Here is a 22,711-nt window from a genome sequence, read left to right on the forward strand (position 1 = left end):
GGTGTTCCTGGAGTGTTCTCTTTAGACAAATGCATTGAGGAGCCAACCAGCGAACAGGCTATTCTAAACCAGATACTGTGCAATGAGTAATGAAGGATTAATTCACAATCCTGTGCCGTTCCCTTGGAGAAGAGCACCTATTAAATGACAATGTTTCATTAAGTTCGAGAGTTTAATATTTGAATCTGAAACTAGGGCTCTGAATCTAAACAAATGAAACTAAGAGTGTATGTGAAGCGAATTATCAAGGATAGATGGTGGAACCTTACTAAAGTGGTTGATGGTGGATAGGAAATGGTTTAATTTTAAACAACGTTTTTATGAATTACAATAGTGCTGACTTCCTGTCTGGCGCAAAAAAACCTGATGAACTGTGGCTCACGTGGCTTATTCAATAAATTAGGGATAATAAAACCAACGTGGAGCCATATAAAATTGGCATAGAAAGGCAGCAAGGCTGATGATGGGAAATGTTTTGAATTCAGCAAAAGAAGATTAAAAAATGATCCAGCGCAGGAATTAGATTATGAGATTAAAATTGCAGACAAGTAGAAACTAACAGTAAAAGCCTCAGTAAATATGCGAAGAGAAAAAAATAAATAAAGACAATGGAGGTCCCTTCTTATCAGAAGCAAGGACATTTGCAATGGAAAATAAAGAAATGGCAGAAGAATTGAACATAAACTTTCATTCTGTCGTCACAAAAGAGGGCACAGAAAAGGAAAAAGCAACTTCCAAATATGTTCAGGAACCAAATGAATAGACGGAATTGAACGAAATCTGTATTTGTAAGACAAATGTGACGGGGATATTAATGGGTTTAAAGAGTGGCAAATCACCAGAACCTGATACTCGACATCTGAGTATTAAAGGAAGTGGCTCTGAAAATATTGGATGCACTGGTGGTCATTGTCCAAAATGATATGAGCCCCTGAAGCAGTTCCTCCAGATTTGAGGGTTGTAAATGTAACCCCACTATTTAAAAATGTAGGAAGAGAAAAAAGAGCATTACACACCAATTAGCCGGACATCAGTAGTGGGGAAGTTGCCAGACATTTTTTTAAAACTAGTTCGAAAGCATGAACGGGATCGAAAAAAGCCAGCATGGGTTTATAAAAGGCAAATAATGCTTTAAAAATCGACAGGAGTTTTCTGAGGATGTAATGAGTAGAATAGTTAAGAGAGAACCAGTAGAAGAATCGCTTTTGTGCTTTCAGAAGGCTTTTGATATGATTCCTCATAAGTCAGTGGGCAAAATTAAAGCAGCTGGGTTAGGGGATAATTTGTTAGCGTGGATCCAAATTGAATTATACACAAGAAAAATGAGTGAGAATAAATGGCAGCAGTGACTTGTTCGGTACCACCGGGATCAGGGCTTCACACCCAGCTTTTCTCAAAACATATAAATGATCAGGATGAGGGAACCAAATGTAACAGTTTCAAATTTACTGATGAAACAATACTGGGTGGGATGAAGGGAATGGAGGATACAAGGAGTTATCAAAGTGATTTGGACAAGGTGAGTGGGTGAGCAGATGATTGAGTGGCAGTTGCAGTAGAATGCCACTAAATGTAAGGTTATACTGTGGTGTGGAAAAACAGAGAGTATTATTCAAATGGTGAAATAATCAGAAGCATCAACAGCCAGAGGGATCTGGGTGTCCTTGTACACCAATCAGTGAAAGTGCACAGGCAGATGCCTCAAGCAACTAGGAAGGCAAATGGAATGTTGTCTTCATTGCAAAAGGATTTCTGATCATAATTAGACATGTCCATCTGCAGCTGCACAGCGCCTTGGCAAGACCACAGCTGTCATATTGCGTGCAGGTTGGAAAGGATGTGTTTGCCATCGAGAAAATATAGCGGAGGCTGACACAAGAGTTGGCCGCACTGTCCGAAGAGGAGGGATTTGTTCAAGTTTGCCAGATTCACTACAGTTCAGAAGGATGAGAGAAGAACGGATTGAAATGTATAAAAGGCTAACAGCGCTGGACAGACTAAATACACGGGGTAAGTTTTCCATGGTTGGGGAATCGAGAACCAGGTGGCACAGTCTCAGGATATGGGAGACTATTTAGGAGAGGAGGAGAATTTTTTTCACTTAAAGGGTAGTGGATCTGTGGAATTATCTGCCATTGAAGGTTCTGGAGGCCAAGTCACTGAATATGTTCAAGAAAGAAATGCATTTTTAAAAGATACGGAAAGAAAGCGAGAATATGGCATTGAGATAGATGGTGAGCTATGATCTCAATAAATGACGGAGCATGATCGGAGGATAAATGTTCTTCTTCTGCTCTTGGTTTCCATGTTTCTACATATGCACCGGTAATCGCTGCAGAATTCGCAGTCTCTAACCTGCACTTGTTGGCAAATTACCAGCACACCCCTGCCCCAATGTAAATAACGTTGTTGACGAATAATGCGGGCGAATACTGTGGGCACATGCTTTCAAAATCCCAGTATGGAATATTTTGGAAATGAAAATCAACTAATACATCTTGAATTGAAATCTAGTTTCGGTAATGCTGACCATGAAAACATTATCCATTGATGTAAAAACCCATCCCAATCAATAATGTCGTTTGTAGACTGAGATCTGCTGTCCTTTCCTGGACTACGTGTGACCCCCAGCTCTAAAACAGTGTGATTATCACTTGAAGAGTCGAACAGGCAACTCAGTTTGATTTGTTCCCAGGAGCAGGCTGAGGGTAAGAGAGTTGGTTTTCTGACTTTAATTAATTATTTATTTTTTCAGTTAATTTTGGGTATAAAATCGGAGGTTTTTTTCAAAACCGGAAATAGGGCCAGGAGTTGCCTGGGGAAGTTTTTGGAGGGTTTAAAAGCGCACCAACGTATACAGCGGGCAGCAGAGTGAGTGGGAAGTTGAGTGAGCTGTCAGGGCTTTGGCTCACAGGGCTTGGACGAGCAGGGGTGAGTTTTTGTTTCCTTACATTCTTCTTAACTTTTCACTGTCTTACTTGACATAAAGTGTCCAGTATGAGTGTGAAACCAGTGTCTTGTTCCCAGTGTAGGATGTGGGAGGTACTGGAGGCATCTGGCCTCCCGGACATCCACATCTGTGAGGGGTGTGTCGAGCTGCGGTTCCTGAGGGACCATGTTAAGGAGCTGGAACTGCAGCTCGAGGATCTTAGGCTGATGAGGGAGAATGAGGAGGTGATAGACAAGAGCTATCATCAGGTGGTCACACCAGGGCCACGGGAGGAGGCCAAGTGGGTGACGGCCAGGAAGGGTAAGGCTAGGGTGGTTGAGAGCACCCCAGTGGATGTGCCCCTGCACAACAAGTACTCCTGCTTGAGTACTGCTGGGGGGGACAGCCCGCCTGGGGGAAGCAGCAGTGGCCGTGTCTACGCAGTGGAGTCTAGCCCTGTAACTCAGAGGGCTAAGGAAAAGAGGAGGAAGGCGGTATTAATCGGGGACTCGATGGTGAAGGGGACAGACAGGCGTTTCTGCGGAGATAGGCGGGATTCTCGCATGGTGGTCTGCCTCCCTGGGGCCGGGATCCAGGATGTCGCTAGTCGCGTCCCGGAAATCCTGAGGTGGGAGGGAGAGGAGCCTGAGGTAGCGGTACATATTGGTACCGCTGATGTGGGTTGGAAGGGAGAAGGGGTCATGAAAAGGGAGTACAGGGAATTAGGGAGACAGCTGAGAAAGAGGAAAGCAAAGGTAGTAATCTCAGGATTAGTGCCTGTGCCACGGGAAGGTGAGGGCAGGAATGGAGTGAGGTGGAAGATGAATGTGTGGCTGAGGGACTGGTGCAGGGGGCAGGGATTCAGGTTCCTGGACCATTGGGACCTCTTTAGGGGCAGGGGTGATCTGTATACAAAAAACGGGTGGAACCTGAATCACAAGGGGACCAATATCCTGGCCGGTAGGTTGGCTAAGGCTACTGGGGAGAATTTAAACTAGATAGTTTGGGGGGAGGGGAGCTAGAAGAATTGACTAGGATCAAGGAACTAATTGATGGGGGGGAGGATGCAGGGGTAAGGGGAATTACAAAATTAATGGTAGAGGAGAGGGTGCAAGTGAATGAAGGCGGTAATTTAGATAAGGGAGTAGAGGGAGAGGGTGTTCGTGACTCATCAAAGCGGGTCCAGATAAAAGCTGGAATAAGGACACTTTGCCTGAATGCACGAAGCATTCGGAACAAGGTAAATGAGTTGATGGTGCAAATCAGCACAAGTGGGTACGATCTAGTGGCCATTACAGAAACGTGGCTGAAAGGTGACCAGGACTGGGAGATGAATATCCAGGGGTATCAGGCGTTTAGGAAGAATAGACAGGAAGGAAAAGGTGGTGGGGTCGCGCTATTAATAACAGATAATATCAGGGTAGTACTGAGGGATGACATAGGCTCTGACGAACAAAACGTGGAATCATTATGGGTAGAGATGAGGAATAGTAGAGGGAGAAAGACATTAGTAGGTGTGGTATATAGGCCACCAAATAATAATGTTGAGGTAGGGAGAGCTATAAACAAGCAGATAAGGGATGCGTGTAAAAACGGAACGGCAATAATCATGGGGGACGTCAACATGCACATTGACTGGCAGACTCAAGTCGGTAAGGGTGGAATGGAGGAAGAGTTCTTAGAATGCTGTCGGGATAGTTTCCTTGAACAGCATGTTACGGAACCGACGAGGGAACGAGCTATTTTGGATCTGGTATTGTGTAACGAGGTAGGTAGAATTAAGGATCTTATTGTGAAGGACCCTCTTGGGTCTAGTGACCACAATATGGTCGAATTTCTGATTCAGATGGAAGAGGAGAAAGTTTGGTCCCAAACCAGTGTCCTCTGTTTGAACAGAGGGAAATATGATAGGATGAGGGATGAATTGGCTAAGGTAGACTGGGAGAGCAGGCTGGCAGGTAGGATAGCTGAGGAACAGTGGAGGATTTTTAAGGAGATCCTTTTCAGTTCTCAGCAAAAATATATTCCAGCAAAAAAACAAGGATTGTAAGAAAAGGGAGAACCAGCCGTGGATAACGAAGGAAATAAAGGAGAGTATTAAAATAAAAACAGCTGCGTACTGAGTGGCCAAAAATAGTGGAGAAACAAGTGATTGGGAAAAATTTAAGAAACAACAAAGAGAGACTAAGAAAGCGATAAAGAAAGGAAGGATAGACTATGAAGCTAGGCTAGCAACTAATATAAAAAATGATAGTAAACGTTTTTATAAATATATAAAAAGGAATAGAGTGGCTAGAGTGAATGTTGGACCCTTGGAGGACGAGAGGGGGGAGTTAATAGTGGGAAATGAGGATATGGCTGAGTCTTTAAATAAGTTTTTTGTGTCGGTCTTCACGGTGGAGGACACAAATAGTTTGCCAAATATTAACGATAGAGGGTTGGCAGCAGGAGAAATACTTAATACAATTAATGTTACCAGAGAGGCAGTGCTGGGTAGACTAATGGGACTGAAGGTGGACAAGTCCCCGGGTCCGGATGGAATGCATCCCAGGGTATTGAAAGAAATGTCAGAGGTAATAGTGGATGCGTTAGTGATTATTTATCAAAACTCGTTGCATTCTGGGGTAGTGCCGGTTGATTGGAAAACGGCTAATGTTACGCCGCTGTTTAAAAAAGGAAGGAGACAAAAGGTGGGTAACTATAGGCCGGTCAGCTTAACGTCTGTAGTAGGGAAAATGCTGGAATCCAATATTAAAGAGGAGATAACAGGGCATCTGGATAGAAATGGTTCGATCAATCAGACGCAGCATGGATTCATGAGGGGAAAGTCGTGCTTGACGAACATGTTGGATTTTTATGAAGATGTGACTAGGGCGGTTGATGGAGGAGAACCAGTGGATGCGGTGTTTTTGGATTTCCAAAAGGCGTTTGATAAGGTGCCCCATAAACGGCTGCTGAAGAAGATTAGGGCACACGGAGTTGGGGGTAGTGTGTTAAAGTGGATTGGGGACTGGCTATCCGACAGGAAGCAAAGAGTCGGAATAAATGGGTGTTTTTCCGATTGGAGGAAGGTAACTAGTGGCGTGCCGCAGGGATCGGTACTCGCGCCGCAACTATTTACCATTTATATAGATGATCTGGAGGAGGGGACGGAGTGTAGGGTAACGAAGTTTGCAGACGACACAAAGATAAGTGGAAAAGTGAATCGTGTGGAGGACGGAGAAGATCTGCAGAGAGATTTGGACAGGCTGAGTGAGTGGGCGGGGATATGGCAAATGGAGTATAACGTTGATAAATGCGAGGTTATACACTTTGGAGGAAATAATAACAAATGGGATTACTATCTCAATGGAAACAAATTAAAACATGCTACCGTGCAAAGGGACCTGGGGGTCCTTGTGCATGAGACGCAAAAGCCCAGTCTGCAGGTACAACAGGTGATCAAGAAGGCAAATGGGATGTTGGCCTATATTGCGAGGGGGATAGAATATAAAAGCAGGGATGTCTTGATGCACCTGTACAGGGCATTGGTGAGGCCGCAGCTGGAATACTGTGTGCAGTATTGGTCCCCTTATATGAGGAAGGATATATTGGCATTGGAGGGAGTGCAGAGAAGGTTCACCAGGTTGATACCGGAGATGAGGGGTTTGGATTATGAGGAGAGGCTGAGGAGATTGGGTTTGTACTCGTTGGAGTTTAGAAGGATGAGGGGGGATCTTATGGAGACTTATAAGATAATGCGGGGGCTGGATAGGGTGGAGGCGGAGAGATTCTTTCCACTTAGTAAGGAAGTTAAAACTAGAGGACACAGCCTCAAAATAAAGGGGGGTCGGTTAAAGACAGAGTTGAGGAGGAACTTCTTCTCCCAGAGGGTGGTGAATCTCTGGAATTCTCTGCCCACTGAGGTGGTGGAGGCTACCTCGCTGAATATGTTTAAAGCGCGGATGGATGGATTCCTGATCGGTAAGGGAATTAAGGGTTATGGGAATCAGGCGGGTAAGTGGAACTGATCCACGTCAGATCAGCCATGATCTTATTGAATGGCGGGGCAGGCTCGAGGGGCTAGATGGCCTACTCCTGCTTCTATTTGTTATGTTCTTATGTTCTTATTAAAAGGCTGCAAACTCTATAAGTATTGAAACTGAAAGTTTCATCCGGAAATTACAATTACATTTCCAACCCTGTCGACCCTATAAATCTCATCATGTGGGGCCAGTGCTAAGGCTCCGAAAGCTATCCCACTGACTAGTCAACCAGTTCCCTGAACCAATGAAACTCTTAACATCATACTTGCAGACAATGTCCCAAATACAACCATCATCATTGTTGGGTATGACCTGTCCCGCTGACAGGAAAGACCCATAAGAGGTGATAGCACCTTGACATCCAGTGGGGAGCGGATTGCCCTGGCTATTCTCAACATTGAGTCTGAACTCCCTGAAGTCTCCTTAATCCGGTTGGAAGCGTGGCAATGAAATTGCCTGCTGGTTTCATCCTACCATGCCCACTATCTGATGAACAAGTGCTCCTCCATGTGACAGTGTTTGGAGGAAGCACTGAGGATGGCAAGGGCAGGAAATATACTCTGGGTGGGGACTGAAATATCCATCAACAAGTCATGCTCAGTAGCGCCACCATTGAATGAGCGAGCAACGTCCTAAAGGGCATAGCTGCTGCACTGGGTCTGCGGCAGGCGGTGAGTGAATCAACAAAAGGTTTAAATTATTTGACCTCCTGCTTATCAGGCTGTCTGTTCCAGATGCACATGGTCAAAGTGATCGGAACTGAACTGAAACTGAATTGTACCAGGCTCAAAATACTGGTGACGAGAGCAGGTCAGATTCTGGAGATTCTGTGGAGAGTGACTCACTTCCTCACTCCCCAAGGCCTATTCATCGTCTAAAAGGCACAGTCAGAGTGTGATGGAATCATCTCCACTTGCCTGGATGTGCGCAGTTCCAACAACTTTCAAGACGCTCGACAGCATCCCGGACAAAACAGCCACCTGATTGACACCCCATCTCACCAACATCAGCATTCACGCCCTCCACTATCGACACACATGGCAGCGGTGTTTGCCATTTACCTGATACACTGCCACAACATAATAAAAAAGTGGATCATATAGTCTCACAGTAATCTGACGTCATGTTGGGCACGGAAGTTCAGATGAAATTAATCCCATTGAAATTATTGCTGGTTCTCTGGGATTTCTCACTCTCTTTGAAAATTATTTTAAATTAATAATTTGGTTTATTTATATGTCGTTTAAATTAAGGACGGAATCAAAATGTGATCTTTATTCAGTGTTCAGAACGGATCAGGACCCAGTCCAGGGACTGCCTCCTGTACTCAAAACACCTGGGAAATCCCTGAACAGATCCTTTCCTTCTCATTCCCAGTGCTTACCTTTCACTCTATTTTTCAATACGCTCCTTATTATTCTTCACAGAAAGTAAATGAAATCGCAGACAGTGGGAACCTCGCGGACTGTTCCAAACTTCTCCTAAACCTGGTGACACAGAAAGGCTCTCGGGCTCTCAGGGTGATGTGGGAATCCTTTGTGGAAATGCACCGTGGGTTACCCAAGTTGGAGAAAATACTGAGAGAATTACCAACACTTGGTACAGTAAAATTGCGCAGTGAATTAACCATTGCAGATTTTTCTGATATTGCACATAGCTGATTTCATGATTGTAATTCCTTTAATCAGGTCCTGATGCATTTGTTTACATGAACATCCCACAAGGTTTATCGGAAGTACCCAGTAACCTAAAAGGTAAGTGATGACAGTGATGATTGCAAACTAATTATTTCACTTCTAAGAGTCTGAATAATTAGTTGTCAGAATTTGGGAATCAGAAAATCGAAGTCTCGGAATCAGGGTTAAATATTGTTTGAATTTGTCGTCCATCCTCATCTGTTCTGGATACGTTCAAGTTTGCAATTCATCCGACCATACACATTAGGAGCAAATGTTGATCTCTCGGTCCCTCTAAACTGCTCCACCATTGAACAAGTCCATGGCTGATCGCATCACAACCTTCACACTGCATTCCTGTTTTTCCCAATCATCTTTCGTCTGCTGTGCTTTATATTTTTTCACTGAACCAACTCTAAATTACCAGAACCTCATTTTCTTGTTCTGTGTATTTTCCACCATAGTCCATAAATACTTCGAATGCCTGAACTTCACTGAACCGTCGCCAAGTTTGTTTTTTCAGGTTTATTCTTTATATAGTTCTAATCCTCAGTTAACTAATCCATTTCGGGGGATTAGCCGGGGTAAATATGTGGAGTTACGGGAAAGTGCTTGGGTGGGATGTTCTGTCGGAGAGTCGGTAGAGACTCGATGGACCTGGTGGCTTCCTTCCCCACTATCAAGGCTCGCCTTGTTAACATGCTCGTAATGTCTCTGTTTTGCAACTCATAAACACCCTTCAACTTGTTCTGAAAGCCAAGTATTGAGAGCTCGGCGACCCTTTGTGAGGGTGACCATCAAAGCTAATGAGTGCTGCTTATTGTGTTGCTGTTCTAAATTATGAATTACCTTTTTGCAGTTGATCACTTTAATTTATTCTTCTTCCTTTTGGAACAAGTAAATGATATGATGCGGCCCCTTAAATGTTCCTTTACGCTGTGTCATAGGGTCAGGGACAGTATTAAGTTATAGACAACGTTGTAATTATTTTCTCATCATCATTTAAGAAAGATGCATTCAAATGCCATCTCTTTGCAGTAGATTTTTGACCCAGGTCACAAGCCTATGGACTTATGATCAGAGAGAATTATAGTGAGAATGTCACTGTCAATGATTCTATGAGACTCTGACTCAATTGTAAGTAAATCGTCAATGCGAGAGTGAAAGCAGTGAGTTTTGGAGTAAAATATAAAGTCTCTGTTACTCGGGTGCAGAAGCTTCCATATGTCCAGCAGCCCAGCTTCAGTAACATGATTTCTCAGTGATTTGCTTATATTGGAGCACGGGTTTGATGATGCTGAGAGCCAGTCTCCCATTTGGGACAGAACACAATTCGAATCTCACCCAATAAGAACAATCCTGTACTTTGAGCTGAGATAAGGTTGAAGATTAGCTTCATGAATTGTGGGTCATTCTCATTTGGGGCACATGAATGACAGTTCTGTGCCTTCTCCTGTTCCGTTATGCAATACGAATTTGCCTTCATTGTCCGTATGTTGTGAGTGGACACAAAATTTCACCAGTCTGTGACATAATATTGTTAAACCCCTTATTCCCCCTGATGGGTGAGAGGAAAAGAAGACCTGGTTTTCCCAAGATCTGCCCAACTACTATGTTCTTTATCTGACAAATGTGTTTCCTTTAAAAATGCAATTTTGCAGCTTTGATGTTTCAGCTGAGAGCATTTTTCCCTTAAGAGGTTTATATCAGGTTTACATTCTAGCTAATTACCTTGAACACATCCATAATAATCTGCATTTAATTGATCTGACCGGAGTATCCAGCTCGGCAAGTAGCCTGATATCAGAGAAGAAAGCATTGAGAGAGGGGGAAGGAGAAAAAGAAAGAAAAATGTACTGCCAATACAATGGCTTTTACATGGTTTACTTGGGAGTACTGTGATAAAAACTATATACATAAAAAGTTTAACTGCAAATTTGATCCATTTCCAAGTGCTGAAAACCAAATGTGCTCAAACTAACAAAAGTGGCTCGCTATTCAACCCATCAAATGTCTACTTGAGTCTCATAACTATAATTCTCCAGAGCAGATGTTCCGACTTTGAAGCCTACAGCTCCATTGGTGATAAGCCACATGAGTTAACTCTCCCGTCTAAACAAGCGCAGCCGTGTCCATGGATACGGTCAGCTGAGACTGCTCCAACCCGCCCATCAAAGTGTTCATATCCCCACCCGTTATGTGAACTGGCTAAAACTTTCTGAACATCACTGAATAAAGCAAAGTGCGTATAAAAAATAAATCTCTGCCTCTTGGAAAATATCAGCAAATAACATGCGATGTGGTGCAAGGTTCGCTCCAGCTGCTTACCCTCCAATCGGCTCGCACTGATGCCCAGATGTTGCAAACCCTCTGCAGCCTCCAATGCAGATGAAAAGGATTTGCTTGCATCCTTGAGTTGGACTCTCAGCCTCACCGGGTACTGTTTTGAAACTTTAGGCTTTTCTCCCTAAGCTGCTTTTTAATAGCTGTATATTCACATGTTTACCACTCCAGATGTGGCGAGTCATCGTTATCGAGCATGAATCGCCTTCCTTTCAATTGGAGATTTTTCTCACCTCAAGCGTTGGTGAGAATCTATTGTTGTGTCCGGAATCTGAGCGATTTTACCACCGATTATCTCAGGGGTGCATTAGTATTCAACAGCTTTTGCTGCAGCGATTTATGAACCCGCTCTAGTTGTAGTAGAACATCGACTGGCAGTTTCTGTAGGTCATTGAAAGAGCTTTTGACCAAATGGATAATGTCCCCGCCTTCTGAGTTTTCTGGCACCCCATAAATTCACAGGGGATTCTGTCTCCTGAATTTTTCGAGGTACTCGTATCTGTTCTCTAAATGCCTATTTTGATAGAGTAAATGAAAGAGTAGCTTGTCGTTGCTTATGTTGTTATCCTCAAACTTTCTAATTCTGTTCTCAGACTCCAGTAACTGCTTTGAAAACCCGCTGACAGTTTGTTCCAGTTCTGAGATTGAATTAATGTTTTTCTCAAGGACCTCATTTACGGAATTTCTGAATGTTCTCAGTTCAGGAAAGTGCTCAGACCAGACCTTTCCATACCTGACTTTTCTCAGATCGATCAGCATGGGGTTCAGCTCAGACTTCTCAATACCGCATGTGGTACTCAGGCAGCCCTGATGCTGCCATGCGGAGAGGGGTGGCGAATTCTCACTTCTGTGTTTCAATCTTCCTTAAACACTTTGCATTCTTCTCTCTTCTGTCTCATAGTTTGGCTCTTGTGTCTATATCTATAAGTGGTAATTGTTTGGAGGTTATTTAATAACTGGATGGCGATGGATCTTTGTTCGGCATGAACAGAGCAATACGCAGTCGGCAGCGATTAATTTCTCCAGCTCCCTCTTGTGTCCAATTTCCCCACTTTTCGAAGAACTTGGTCTGTCAGACAACCCTTGCAATTTTAAATGTTTCGCAGGACTTTCAATAATTTCACCTTTCCTTTCCCCGACAAGTCACTCTCATTCCAAATTATCTGCCAATTCAGTTAACTAAGTCTTAGTTACTTTCTGTAAACCCATCAGTGTTACACCTTCCATTTTCAGGAACGTCTTAGCAATTTCCAACGGCATTTTGCATTCCAACTGTGGTACAATAAACACCAAAATTATTTTACCGTTCAGCATCCAGTAACTGGCCTTCGACGTGTGAAAATTTCCACTGAATTTTTACTAAGAATCCAATTACCCTTTCTCGACGTTTTGAAATTCCAGGCAGGTCCCCACTTGTGTAGCAATTCCAGTCGATGTTATAACGGGATGGGATGATCCAAGAATTAAACTCTGGCTCAAAGGATTGCAACTTTTAAAAAGAAAAAAAAATAAACATGTTTGCTATTTCTCCTCAGAATCCGTCAGATGCTTGTCATTTGCGAGTTTCCAAACTCCACTCCCAAAACAAATGCGTCATGTCTTGCATTATATCTCACATCGACTTTGTCGCACAAATCGTCTCCCGCACACATCCTCTCTATCACACACATCCTCTCCTGGCACACACATCCTCTCTATCACACACATCCTCTCCTGGCACACACATCCTCTCCTGGCACACACATCCTCTCCTGGCACACACATCCTCTCCTGGCACACACATCCTCTCCTGGCACACACATCCTCTCTATCACACACATCCTCTCTATCACACACATCCTCTCTATCACACACATCCTCTCGGCACACACACACTTTCTGGCAAACACACCCTCCCTGGTACACTCATCCTTTCCGGCACACACATTCTCCCTGGCGCGCACATCCACTTCAGGCACACACATCCCCTCTGGCAAACACATTCCCTCTGGCAAACACATCCCCGCTGGCAGGCGCCCCCTCCCTCCGGCAGGCGCCCCCTCCCTCCGGCAGGCGCCCCCTCCCTCCAGCAGGCGCCCCCTCCCTCCGGCAGGAGCCCCCTCCCTCCGGCAGGCGCCCCCTCCCTCCGGCAGGCGCACCCTCCCTCCGGCAGGCGCACCCTCCCTCCGGCAGGCGCCCCCTCCCTCCGGCAGGCGCCCCCTCCCTCCGGCAGGCGCCCCCTCCCTCCGGCAGGCGCCCCCTCCCTCCGGCAGGCGCACCCTCCCTCCGGCAGGCGCACCCTCCCTCCGGCAGGCGCCCCCTCCCTCCGGCAGGCGCCCCCTCCCTCCGGCAGGTGCCCCCTCCCTCCGGCAGGCGCACCCTCCCTCCGGCAGGCGTCCCCTCCCTCCGGCAGGTGCCCCCTCCCTCCGGCAGGCCCGCCCCTCCCTCCGGCAGGCCCGCCACTCCCTCCGGCAGGCCCGCCCCTCCCTCCGGCAGGCCCGCCCCTCCCTCCGGCAGGCCCGCCCCTCCCTCCGGCAGTCCCGCGCCTCCCTCCGGCAGGCCCGCCCCTCCCTCCGGCAGCCCCGCCCCTCCCTCCGGCAGGCCCGCCCCTCCCTCCGGCAGGCCCGCCCCTCCCTCCGGCAGGCCCGCCCCTTCCTCCGGCAGGCCCGCCCCTCCCTCCGGCAGGCCCGCCCCTCCCTCCGGCAGGCCCGCCCCTCCCTCCGGCAGGCCCGCCCCTCCCTCCGGCAGGCCCGCCCCTCCCTCCGGCAGGCCCGCCCCTCCCTCCGGTAGGCCCGCCCCTCCCTCCGGCAGGCCCGCCCCTCCCTCCGGCAGGCCCGCCCCTCCCTCCGGCTGGCGCCCCCTCCCTCCGGCAGGCGCCCCCTCCCTCCGGCTGGCGCCCCCTCCCTCCGGCTGGCGCCCCCTCCCTCCGGCAGGCGCCCCCTCTCTCCGGCTGGCGCCCCCTCCCTCCGGCTGGCGCCCCCTCCCTCCGGCTGGCGCCCCCTCCCTCCGGCTGGCGCCCCCTCCCTCCGGCTGGCGCCCCCTCCCTCCGGCTGGCGCCCCCTACCTCCGGCTGGCGCCCCCTCCCTCCGGCTGGCGCACATTCTTCTGTTGATTCCTTCACAGTCTCCATCACTTTCTCTCTCACACTCTCACTCCTTAACCCATTCAGTCACTCTCTCGATCACATCCTCCATCTCACACCCATTCACACATTTTCAAACTCTCTCACTCACTCTTTCACACTTTCCCTCACACCTTCATCACCTCTCTCACAGATTATCTCTCTCTCTCAAACTTACTTTCTCATAGAACATAGAACATTACAGCGCAGAACAGGCCCTTCGGCCCACGATGTTGCACCGACCAGTTAAAAAAAAAAACTGTGACCCTCCAACCTAAACCAATTTCTTTTCGTCCATGAACCTATCTACGGATCTCTTAAACGCCCCCAAACTAGGCGCATTTACAACTGATGCTGGCAGGGCATTCCAATCCCTCACCACCCTCTGGGTAAAGAACCTACCCCTGAAATCGGTTATATAACTACCCCCCCTCAATTTAAAGCCATGCCCCCTCGTGCTGGATTTCTCCATCAGAGGAAAAAGGCTATCACTATCCACCCTATCTAAACCTCTAATCATCTTATATGTTTCAATAAGATCCCCTCTTAGCCGCCGCCTTTCCAGCGAAAACAATCCCAAATCCCTCAGCCTCTCCTCATAGGATCTCCCCTCCATACCAGGCAACATCCTGGTAAACCTCCTCTGCACCCTCTCCAAAGCCTCCACATCCTTCCTGTAATGTGGGGACCAGAACTGCACACAGTACTCCAAGTGCGGCCGCACCAGAGTTGTGTACAGTTGCAACATAACGCTACGACTCCTAAATTCAATCCCCCTACCAATAAACGCCAAGACACCATATGCCTTCTTAACAACCTTATCTACTTGATTCCCAACTTTCAGGGATCTATGCACACATACACCTAGATCCCTCTGCTCCTCCACACTATTCAAAGTCCTCCCGTTAGCCCTATACTCAACACATCTGTTATTCCTACCAAAGTGAATTACCTCACACTTCTCCGCATTAAACTCCATCCGCCACCTCTCGGCCCAACTTTGCAACCTGTCTAAGTCTTCCTGCAAACTACGACACCCTTCCTCACTGTCTACCACACCACCGACTTTGGTGTCATCAGCAAATTTGCTAATCCACCCAACTATACCCTCATCCAGATCATTAATAAATATTACAAACAGCAGTGGCCCCAAAACAGATCCCTGAGGTACACCACTTGTAACCGCACTCCATGATGAATATTTACTATCAACCACCACCCTCTGTTTCCTATCCGCTAGCCAATTCCTGATCCAATTTCCTAGATCACCCCCAATCCCATACATCTGCATTTTCTGCAGAAGCCTAACATGGCATGTTCATTCTCTCATACCATTTTTCATACTATGTTTCTCACCACTTCTAATTCACACCCACACATTCTGCTCACTCGCTCTCGCTCGCACACTCTCTCTCATTAATGATCCACTTGTCCCGTAAAATGCTCTTGTCTTACCGGTATTACCCAATTATAGATCCTGACGGCCTCTGTTTATTGCTCGTGTTCCTTAATTGCAGCAGTTCTTTGGTTTGCGCAAAGTTGACCTTTTTCCCATCATGCTCTGCAGACATTTCGCTGTTCGTCCCTCTTTGATCAATTGAGCATTAGCGTACAGGAGCACAGTTGCGCCTCATCAAACCTCACTCTTGTCATGCAGCTTTAATATAAATACCTTCCAAGCATTTCATTTAATGAGACAAACCAGGACAGCAATTCAATTATTGCTTTATTTTACACTTCTCGTACCAATTCAAACATAAACAGTTGCAACTCATTAAATCTTCACTCTACTTTAACTAACTGAACATCAACTTTCAACTGAACTTTAACTCTTAAACTGCACTTTAACTTTAACTGAACATCAACTTTAACTAAACGTCAACTTTAACTATTAAACTGAAAATAGATACTACCCAGTTGAGGAAAACATTGGCCAAGAAATATCCTCGATGTAGAATCTATTTTCCCCTTCTCTGAAGCATCCTTCAGGGTACAAGTCGACTTGCGATGGTCGGTCTCTTTGAGTTATCGCTGCCAAACAAAGGACTCACATGGCTTTTTATCCACAATTCTCCATTCGCCTCCGGAAGATTATCTGTCATCCAGCCAATTGTGTAACCAGAAACCGATCACATGGCTCGAACATCCACTGAAATCACTTTTGAAAGACACCTTTACGCTTAGTTCATTTTATATGCCCCATACATAGCAGCTATATAAATCAGAGACGCAGTGTTTCTGTTAATGTAAACAACTTCCCTTATCTGGGCCAATGCAGGAATTTCAGAACACAGCTCCCAGACCACTGTCTCTTTACGACCGAAACCAGGTTTTAATCTACATGTTGAATAAAAATCCCAGCATGCTTCTCTCCCAGCGAGAATACCCTTTTTCCAGTCACTGTTGCCATTATTCTTGTTAAGTCATTGTCGTAGCCGTTCTTTCTCCGTCCACACCCTGTTGAAGCAGATACTCAAATCCATGTCATGTTACATTCGAAGTATATCGATCAGTAGTTCGGGCTTTCTTATGTACAATTATGTTTCTAACTTATTTTCCATTTAATCTCTCCGGAATTCAAATGATCAAAGCATGCATTTGTTACTTTAGCGTCGAAACTACAACAATAATTGCAACATGCAAAGTAATTATTATCCATTGATGTATTTGTACTTTCGCACCCCAATTCCAAAATTCCTCTCACCAGTTGGTTCCGTTTGTTGCTGCAATCACTTGCCTGGTTTCCCCTGTTTGTTGAATGATTCGGGCAATCGTTTGGTGAATTGTATTTGTTTCTTGATCCATTGCCAGTCTTTATGTAAAATTACAATGTTAGTTTCACACTTATCATCGTAATTGCCCAAAGTACTGTTTGATTCTTCAGTGACATTATCAATGTTTTCTTCCAGTTTATCTCTGTCGACCAGCTTGAGGTGGCCTCAGCATGATGGGATCTGGGCTTTAAAGCAAAGGATGGTGTTAGCAATGGGAAAAAATCTCACAGCCATATTCCTATTCTTTCAATTCGGTGGTAATCCAATATTCCCCGTTTCCCTTATAAGGAACCTGGACACTGTCAATATCGAGGGTTCGGATTTCCATTGTACAATTCAGATGTTTGTCTGTTTTAAATCCACACAAGGCTTTTACGCTGGGATACACAAGATCATAGATCATAGAATCCTACAGTGCAGAAGGAGGGCATTCGGCCCATCGAGTCTGCACCAACCTCAATCCCACCCAGGTCCTATCCCCATATCCCCATGCACTTACACGAGTTACGCACCCTGACACTAATTGGCAATTTAGCAAGGCCAATCCACTTCACCCACATATTTGGACTGTGAAAGAAAACCGGAGCACCCAGAGGAAACTCACGCAGACACAGGGAGAATGTGCAAACTCCACGCACACAGTGACCCAAGCCGGGAATCGAACCCGGATCCCTAGTGCTGTGAGGCAGCAGTGCTAACTACTGTGCCACCGTGCTGCCCCTCATCAGATCATAAGATCATGAGAACATAAGACCATAAGAAAAACAGACGTCGGTTGTTCAGCTCCTTGGGCCTGCTCAGCCATTCAATAGAATCATCTGATCTGACATTCCTCATGTCTACTTCCCCGCCATTTGCCATAACCCTTGATTCCCTTGCTGATCAAAAATATGTTTCTCAGCCTTAAAAATACGCAATAATTCTTCCGCCACAGCTCTCTGTGGAAAAGAGTTCCAAAGATTCACAGCCCTGTGGGAGAAGAGTCTTTAATTGGCGTCCCTTTATTCGAAGTCTATGCATTCTTGTCCTAGGGTCTCCCATGACTGGAAACCTTCTCTCAGCATTTAGCCTGACAAGCCCCTTAAGAATCCTATCTGTCTCAATGAAATTAGTTCTCATTCTTCTAAATTCCAATGAGTAGAGTCCCAACCTGCTTAACGTTTCTTCATAAGACAATTCCTCCATAGGTTCTGTGAAATGCCGTGAATTAAATCACATATTCCTTAAATAAGAGGACCAAAAATGTTCACAGTACTCCAGATGTGGTCTCACCAACACTTGCACACTTGCAACACGACTTCCCTACTCGTACTCCAACACCATTGAAATAAGGGCCAACATTCCAGTAGATTTCCTGATTACCTGCTGCACCTATGTGCCAGATGTCTGTGCTTCGTGCTCAAGTACCACCAAGGTACTTTGTCTTGTGACTTACTGCAGTTTTTCTCCATTTCGATAATACGCTTTTCTTTTGTTCTCCCTTCCAAAATGAACGACTTGTGTGGGATAGAGGGAAAGTTGGCCGATTGGATAGGTAACTGGCTATCTGATCGAAGACAGAGGGTGGTGGTGGATGGAACATTTTCGGACTGGAGGCAGGTTGCTAGCGGAGTGCCACAGGGATCAGTGCTTGGTCCTCTGCTCTTCGTCATTTTTTTGATGACTTAGAGGAGGGGGCTGAAGGGTGGATCAGTAAATTTGCTGATGACACCAAGATTGGTGGAGTATTGGATGAGGTGGAGGGCTGTTGTAGACTGCAAAGAGACACAGGATGCAAAGCTGGGCTGAAAAATGGCAAATGGAGTTCAACCCTGATAAATGTGAGGTGATTCATTTTGGGAGGACAAATTTAATTGTGGATTTCAGGGTCAAAGGTAGGGTTCTGAAGACTGTGGAGGAACAGAGAGATCTTGGGGTCCATATCCACAGATCTCTGAAGGTTGCCACTCAAGTGGATAGAGCTGTGAAGAAGGCCTATAGTGTCTTAGCTTTTATTAACAGGGGGTTGGAGTTTATAAGCCATGGGGTTATGCTGCAACTGTAGAGGACCTTGGTGAGACCACATTTGGAATGTTGTGTGCAGTTCTGGTCACCTCACTATAAGAAGGATGTGGAAGCGCTGGAAAGAGTGCAAAGGAGATTTACTAGGATGCTGCCTGGTCTGGAGGGTAGGTCTCATGAGGAAAGGTTGACAGAGCTCGGGCTGTTCTCTCTGGAGCGGAGGAGGTTGAGGGGAGATTTAATAGAGGTTTATAAAATGATGAAGGGGATAGATACAGTGAACGTTCAAATACTATTTCCTTGGGTGGATGGAGCTATTACAAGGGGGCATAACTATATTGTTAATGGTGGGAGATATAGGAAGGATGTCCGAGGTAGGTTCTTTTCTCAGAGAGTGGTTGGGGTGTTAAATGGACTGCCTGCAGTGATAGTGGAGTCAGACACATTAGGAACATTTAAGCGGTTATTGGATAGGCACATGGAGCACACCAGGATGATAGGGAGTGGGATAGCTTGATCTTGTTTTCAGATAAAGCTCGGCACAACATCTTGGGCGGAAGGGCCTGTTCTGTGCTGCACTGTTCTATGTTCTATGTTCTGACTTCACATTTTCTCAATTTATGCTCCAATTGCCAACTTTTTGCCCTCTTACTTAGCTTGCAATAAAATATTTATAGGTTATTTGAATCCATCTTGCAACTTGCCTTTCCACCTATTCTTGTATTGTCTGTAAATTTGGCTACAAAACATTAATTTCCTTCATCCAAGTCATTATTATATATTGTAAAGATTTGCAGTCCCGCACTGATCCCTGTGTAAACCCACTGTTTATAGGTCACCAACCTGAAAAGGAACCCTTTATGCCACTCGCGGTTTCCTGCCCATTAGCCAGTCCTCGATCCATGCCAATACACTGCCTCAAACATCATGGGCTCATATCTAATATCTTGAACTTTTTTGACGTACCTTGTAAAACGCCTTCTGGAAGTCCTAATGCATCACATCTACTGCTTCCCCTCTCTCCACTCTGGTTGAGAGTTCCTCGAAAAAGTCTAATCAATTAGTCAGACATATTTCCCTTTCATGAAGCCATGGTGATGCTGTTTAATTAGATTATAATTTTACAAATGTGCTGCTATTGCTTCCATCATAATTGATTCCAATCTTTTTCCACAATAGATGGTCGGCTATTCGGCCGATAGCTACCTCCTTTTTGCCTCCATCCCTTTTTGAATAGGGGTGGCACATTGGCATATGGGGAAGGAGCAAGCAATTATCTTGTCTCTTTGATAGAATTCTGCTCATGTGGTACCCACCAGCTTTCCCTTCTACTGTCGTTAACTATTTTTCCTTTAGTTCGTGAATAGCGTGATTGGCGCAAACTCTGTATTTTATTCTTCTTTTAAGGTTTTGAATTCCATTCCATAACTGCAGACAATTAAATGATGGAAAAATCTTATCATCTGTTGCAACTTCATTGTCATTCCCAATATTTAACTTCATCTTCCTATCTGCAGATCACCTCGTTCTCGAACACATAACAGCCCTGAAGTGTTATTGTAAAATTACTTTACAGTCATTAATTTCTAACATATTAGCATTTAATTAAGTATAAATTCAGCAACATATTTTTCATGCCTCTGTATATGTTAGCTGAGTTTACATTAACATTACTCCGCATGCATAACACACAAAACACTTCATATTACCTTTAGAATTTGAGCCCAAGATTCAAATTGACCATAAGCTGAGAATATGTTTAACTCATCACTTTTCGAACAACAAAAAGGTCTTGAAACTCAAAAGAAACATATAGACTAAATCATATTACTCCTTTTTTCTGAAAAACAATTTTTAAAAATGTTTATTAGCCTCTTAAACAGTATGTAACTTCTTAAATACGATTTGCTAATATCCATACAATCAATTTATTTAAACAGTTAAATATACAGGGATGGCAGTTTTAAGAGAAGGGTTAAATTATCAGTTGCAGCAGTGCCTGAGTTGAAATGGAAGTTAAGTGAATTTAAGCACAAATTCTTTAATTCGAAGGGTAACAAATTAGTTTAAATGTGTTCACCTTTTCTACAAAAGACAAAGCCTTTACATCCCCAATTATCATTATGTTGTGATAAACAATCTTGAAGTCTTGAAGCTGCTCGACTTCCTTATTGTCTTGTGCTTCATGAGCTCTATATTTGAAAAAAGCACAAAATATACATTTGGCTTGGAGCCAAGTTAGTTAATACAGTCCAGATATATCTGTCTATTTGAGAAAAACTGAAAGATAAAATCTGCTCTAAATAAAAAATCGCAATCCGTATATGAGATGTGCAATAAATGTAAACAGAGAATTGTTAAGTTTTTGCTCGTTGGAAATGAAAAAAGAACAAAAATTTTCAGAAGTAGTTACATCATCACTGCCCATTTTAAAAAAAATACAAATAAGTTATCAGCAACCGTGCCCAGGATTAAGCAATTTCAAAGTTTTGCCTGGTTTTAAATTTCATTTTTCATTCTGCTCATGACCCACATTTTATTATAAACTGTTTATTGAAACTCTTATTACAAAATCGTAATTAAGGGAAACAAAACATTAAAGCTACCAATACAGCAAAGAAAAATCCATACCAGTGTTTTATTGGACATACAGACTCATCGGGCATGGATGCCTTGCATTCACATATCCTCTCCACAGCATTAAACTTTGCTTTCATTCATTGTTAACGATTTATAACTGAAAATAGAATATTAAAATAAAATAAGGGAATAGATTCAGACAGGAGTCATCATTCTTCTTTCTACAAAAACTGCAATTATCCTCCAAGCTAAAGGTAAATTCTGAAGAAATTATAAACAATGCCTTTCTGGTTTAACAGTCAATCTCTCTAAGCCATTGATAGGCTTTGAAGTTAAACCAAAGTGTAAATAATTATATTTATTGTCCCATCATCACCACTCTCCCGCCAAAACAAAGCAGGTGTTTTAAAAACTCCTGTATCATTTTATCACAGTTATCCTCTCCTTACTCAACCTATTTCAACATACAACAGCATGCATTTACCGAGAAACTTTAAACCAGCTAATGGAACCAAATCTCAGAGGGTGAACCAGCACAATTCAATGCCACAGACAGGAGGCACAGATTCGCTGGCAAGAAAAATCACACGGACCTGTCACACAACACAGACACTTACTCAAACAAAAGTTTCCTTTTCAACGCACATTGTGTTTTAAATGTGCATTCAGAATGCTGTGATTCAAAGCCTTTTTTCCAGATTGTTAGTTAGCTTATCTATACAGGCGTGATATGTTTTATCTTTGACCTGAGCCTCCCACCAATTTACAGCACAGCAGCGGATCAGTCTGAACCTCCGCTTGCATTTGCCTCTTGCCAATTTATTTACAACATTTCCAGGTGATGTGTAGGGACATAGTTCCTTCCCCTCCCAGTTCTGTAACATCGCGCAATCACTTGCTCACTTATTTGTTTTGGTGCAAATGGTCCCTTGGGTTTCTTTGCAGTCCATGTGAGGGTCGTGATCATGGGTGCAAGTGGACCTGATGGTTTCACCAAATACGCACCATAACTCCGTCCCTGTCGCTGTCTTCATCCAGCTCCATATTCCCAAATGTGCATAACAACCCACCACAGGTGACAGTAGCAAATTCAATTTATCACTGATTCCATCCACCCCATGGTTCTCAAAACTGCACATCATACCATTTGAGCTGAGAATATAGACACCATTTTATCACTCTATGTTTGCCTCGATTTCCTTCTGACACGTTGTGTGGTTAGACAATTTTTGACTGTTCTGTGTTTCACTTCACAGTTGCCTCGAATTTACTATATTTCTGCA

At 44.6% G+C, this 22,711-nt stretch overlaps 1 protein-coding gene across 1 annotated transcript in view; it reads left to right on the top strand.

Annotated features, from left to right (window-relative positions):
* The window catches only part of LOC144482174 (NACHT, LRR and PYD domains-containing protein 3-like), an 87,726-nt gene that overhangs the window by 22,411 nt on the left and 42,604 nt on the right, over nt 1-22,711 (top strand). Inside the window, 3 exon segments of the mRNA XM_078201382.1 lie at nt 4,071-4,092; nt 8,332-8,553; nt 8,643-8,708. Of these exon segments, the coding sequence (XP_078057508.1) occupies nt 4,071-4,092; nt 8,332-8,553; nt 8,643-8,708 (310 nt within the window).

The sequence above is a fragment of the Mustelus asterias genome (assembly GCF_964213995.1).
Source record: "Mustelus asterias chromosome 26 unlocalized genomic scaffold, sMusAst1.hap1.1 SUPER_26_unloc_9, whole genome shotgun sequence".
NCBI classification, from domain to species: Eukaryota; Metazoa; Chordata; class Chondrichthyes; order Carcharhiniformes; family Triakidae; genus Mustelus; species Mustelus asterias.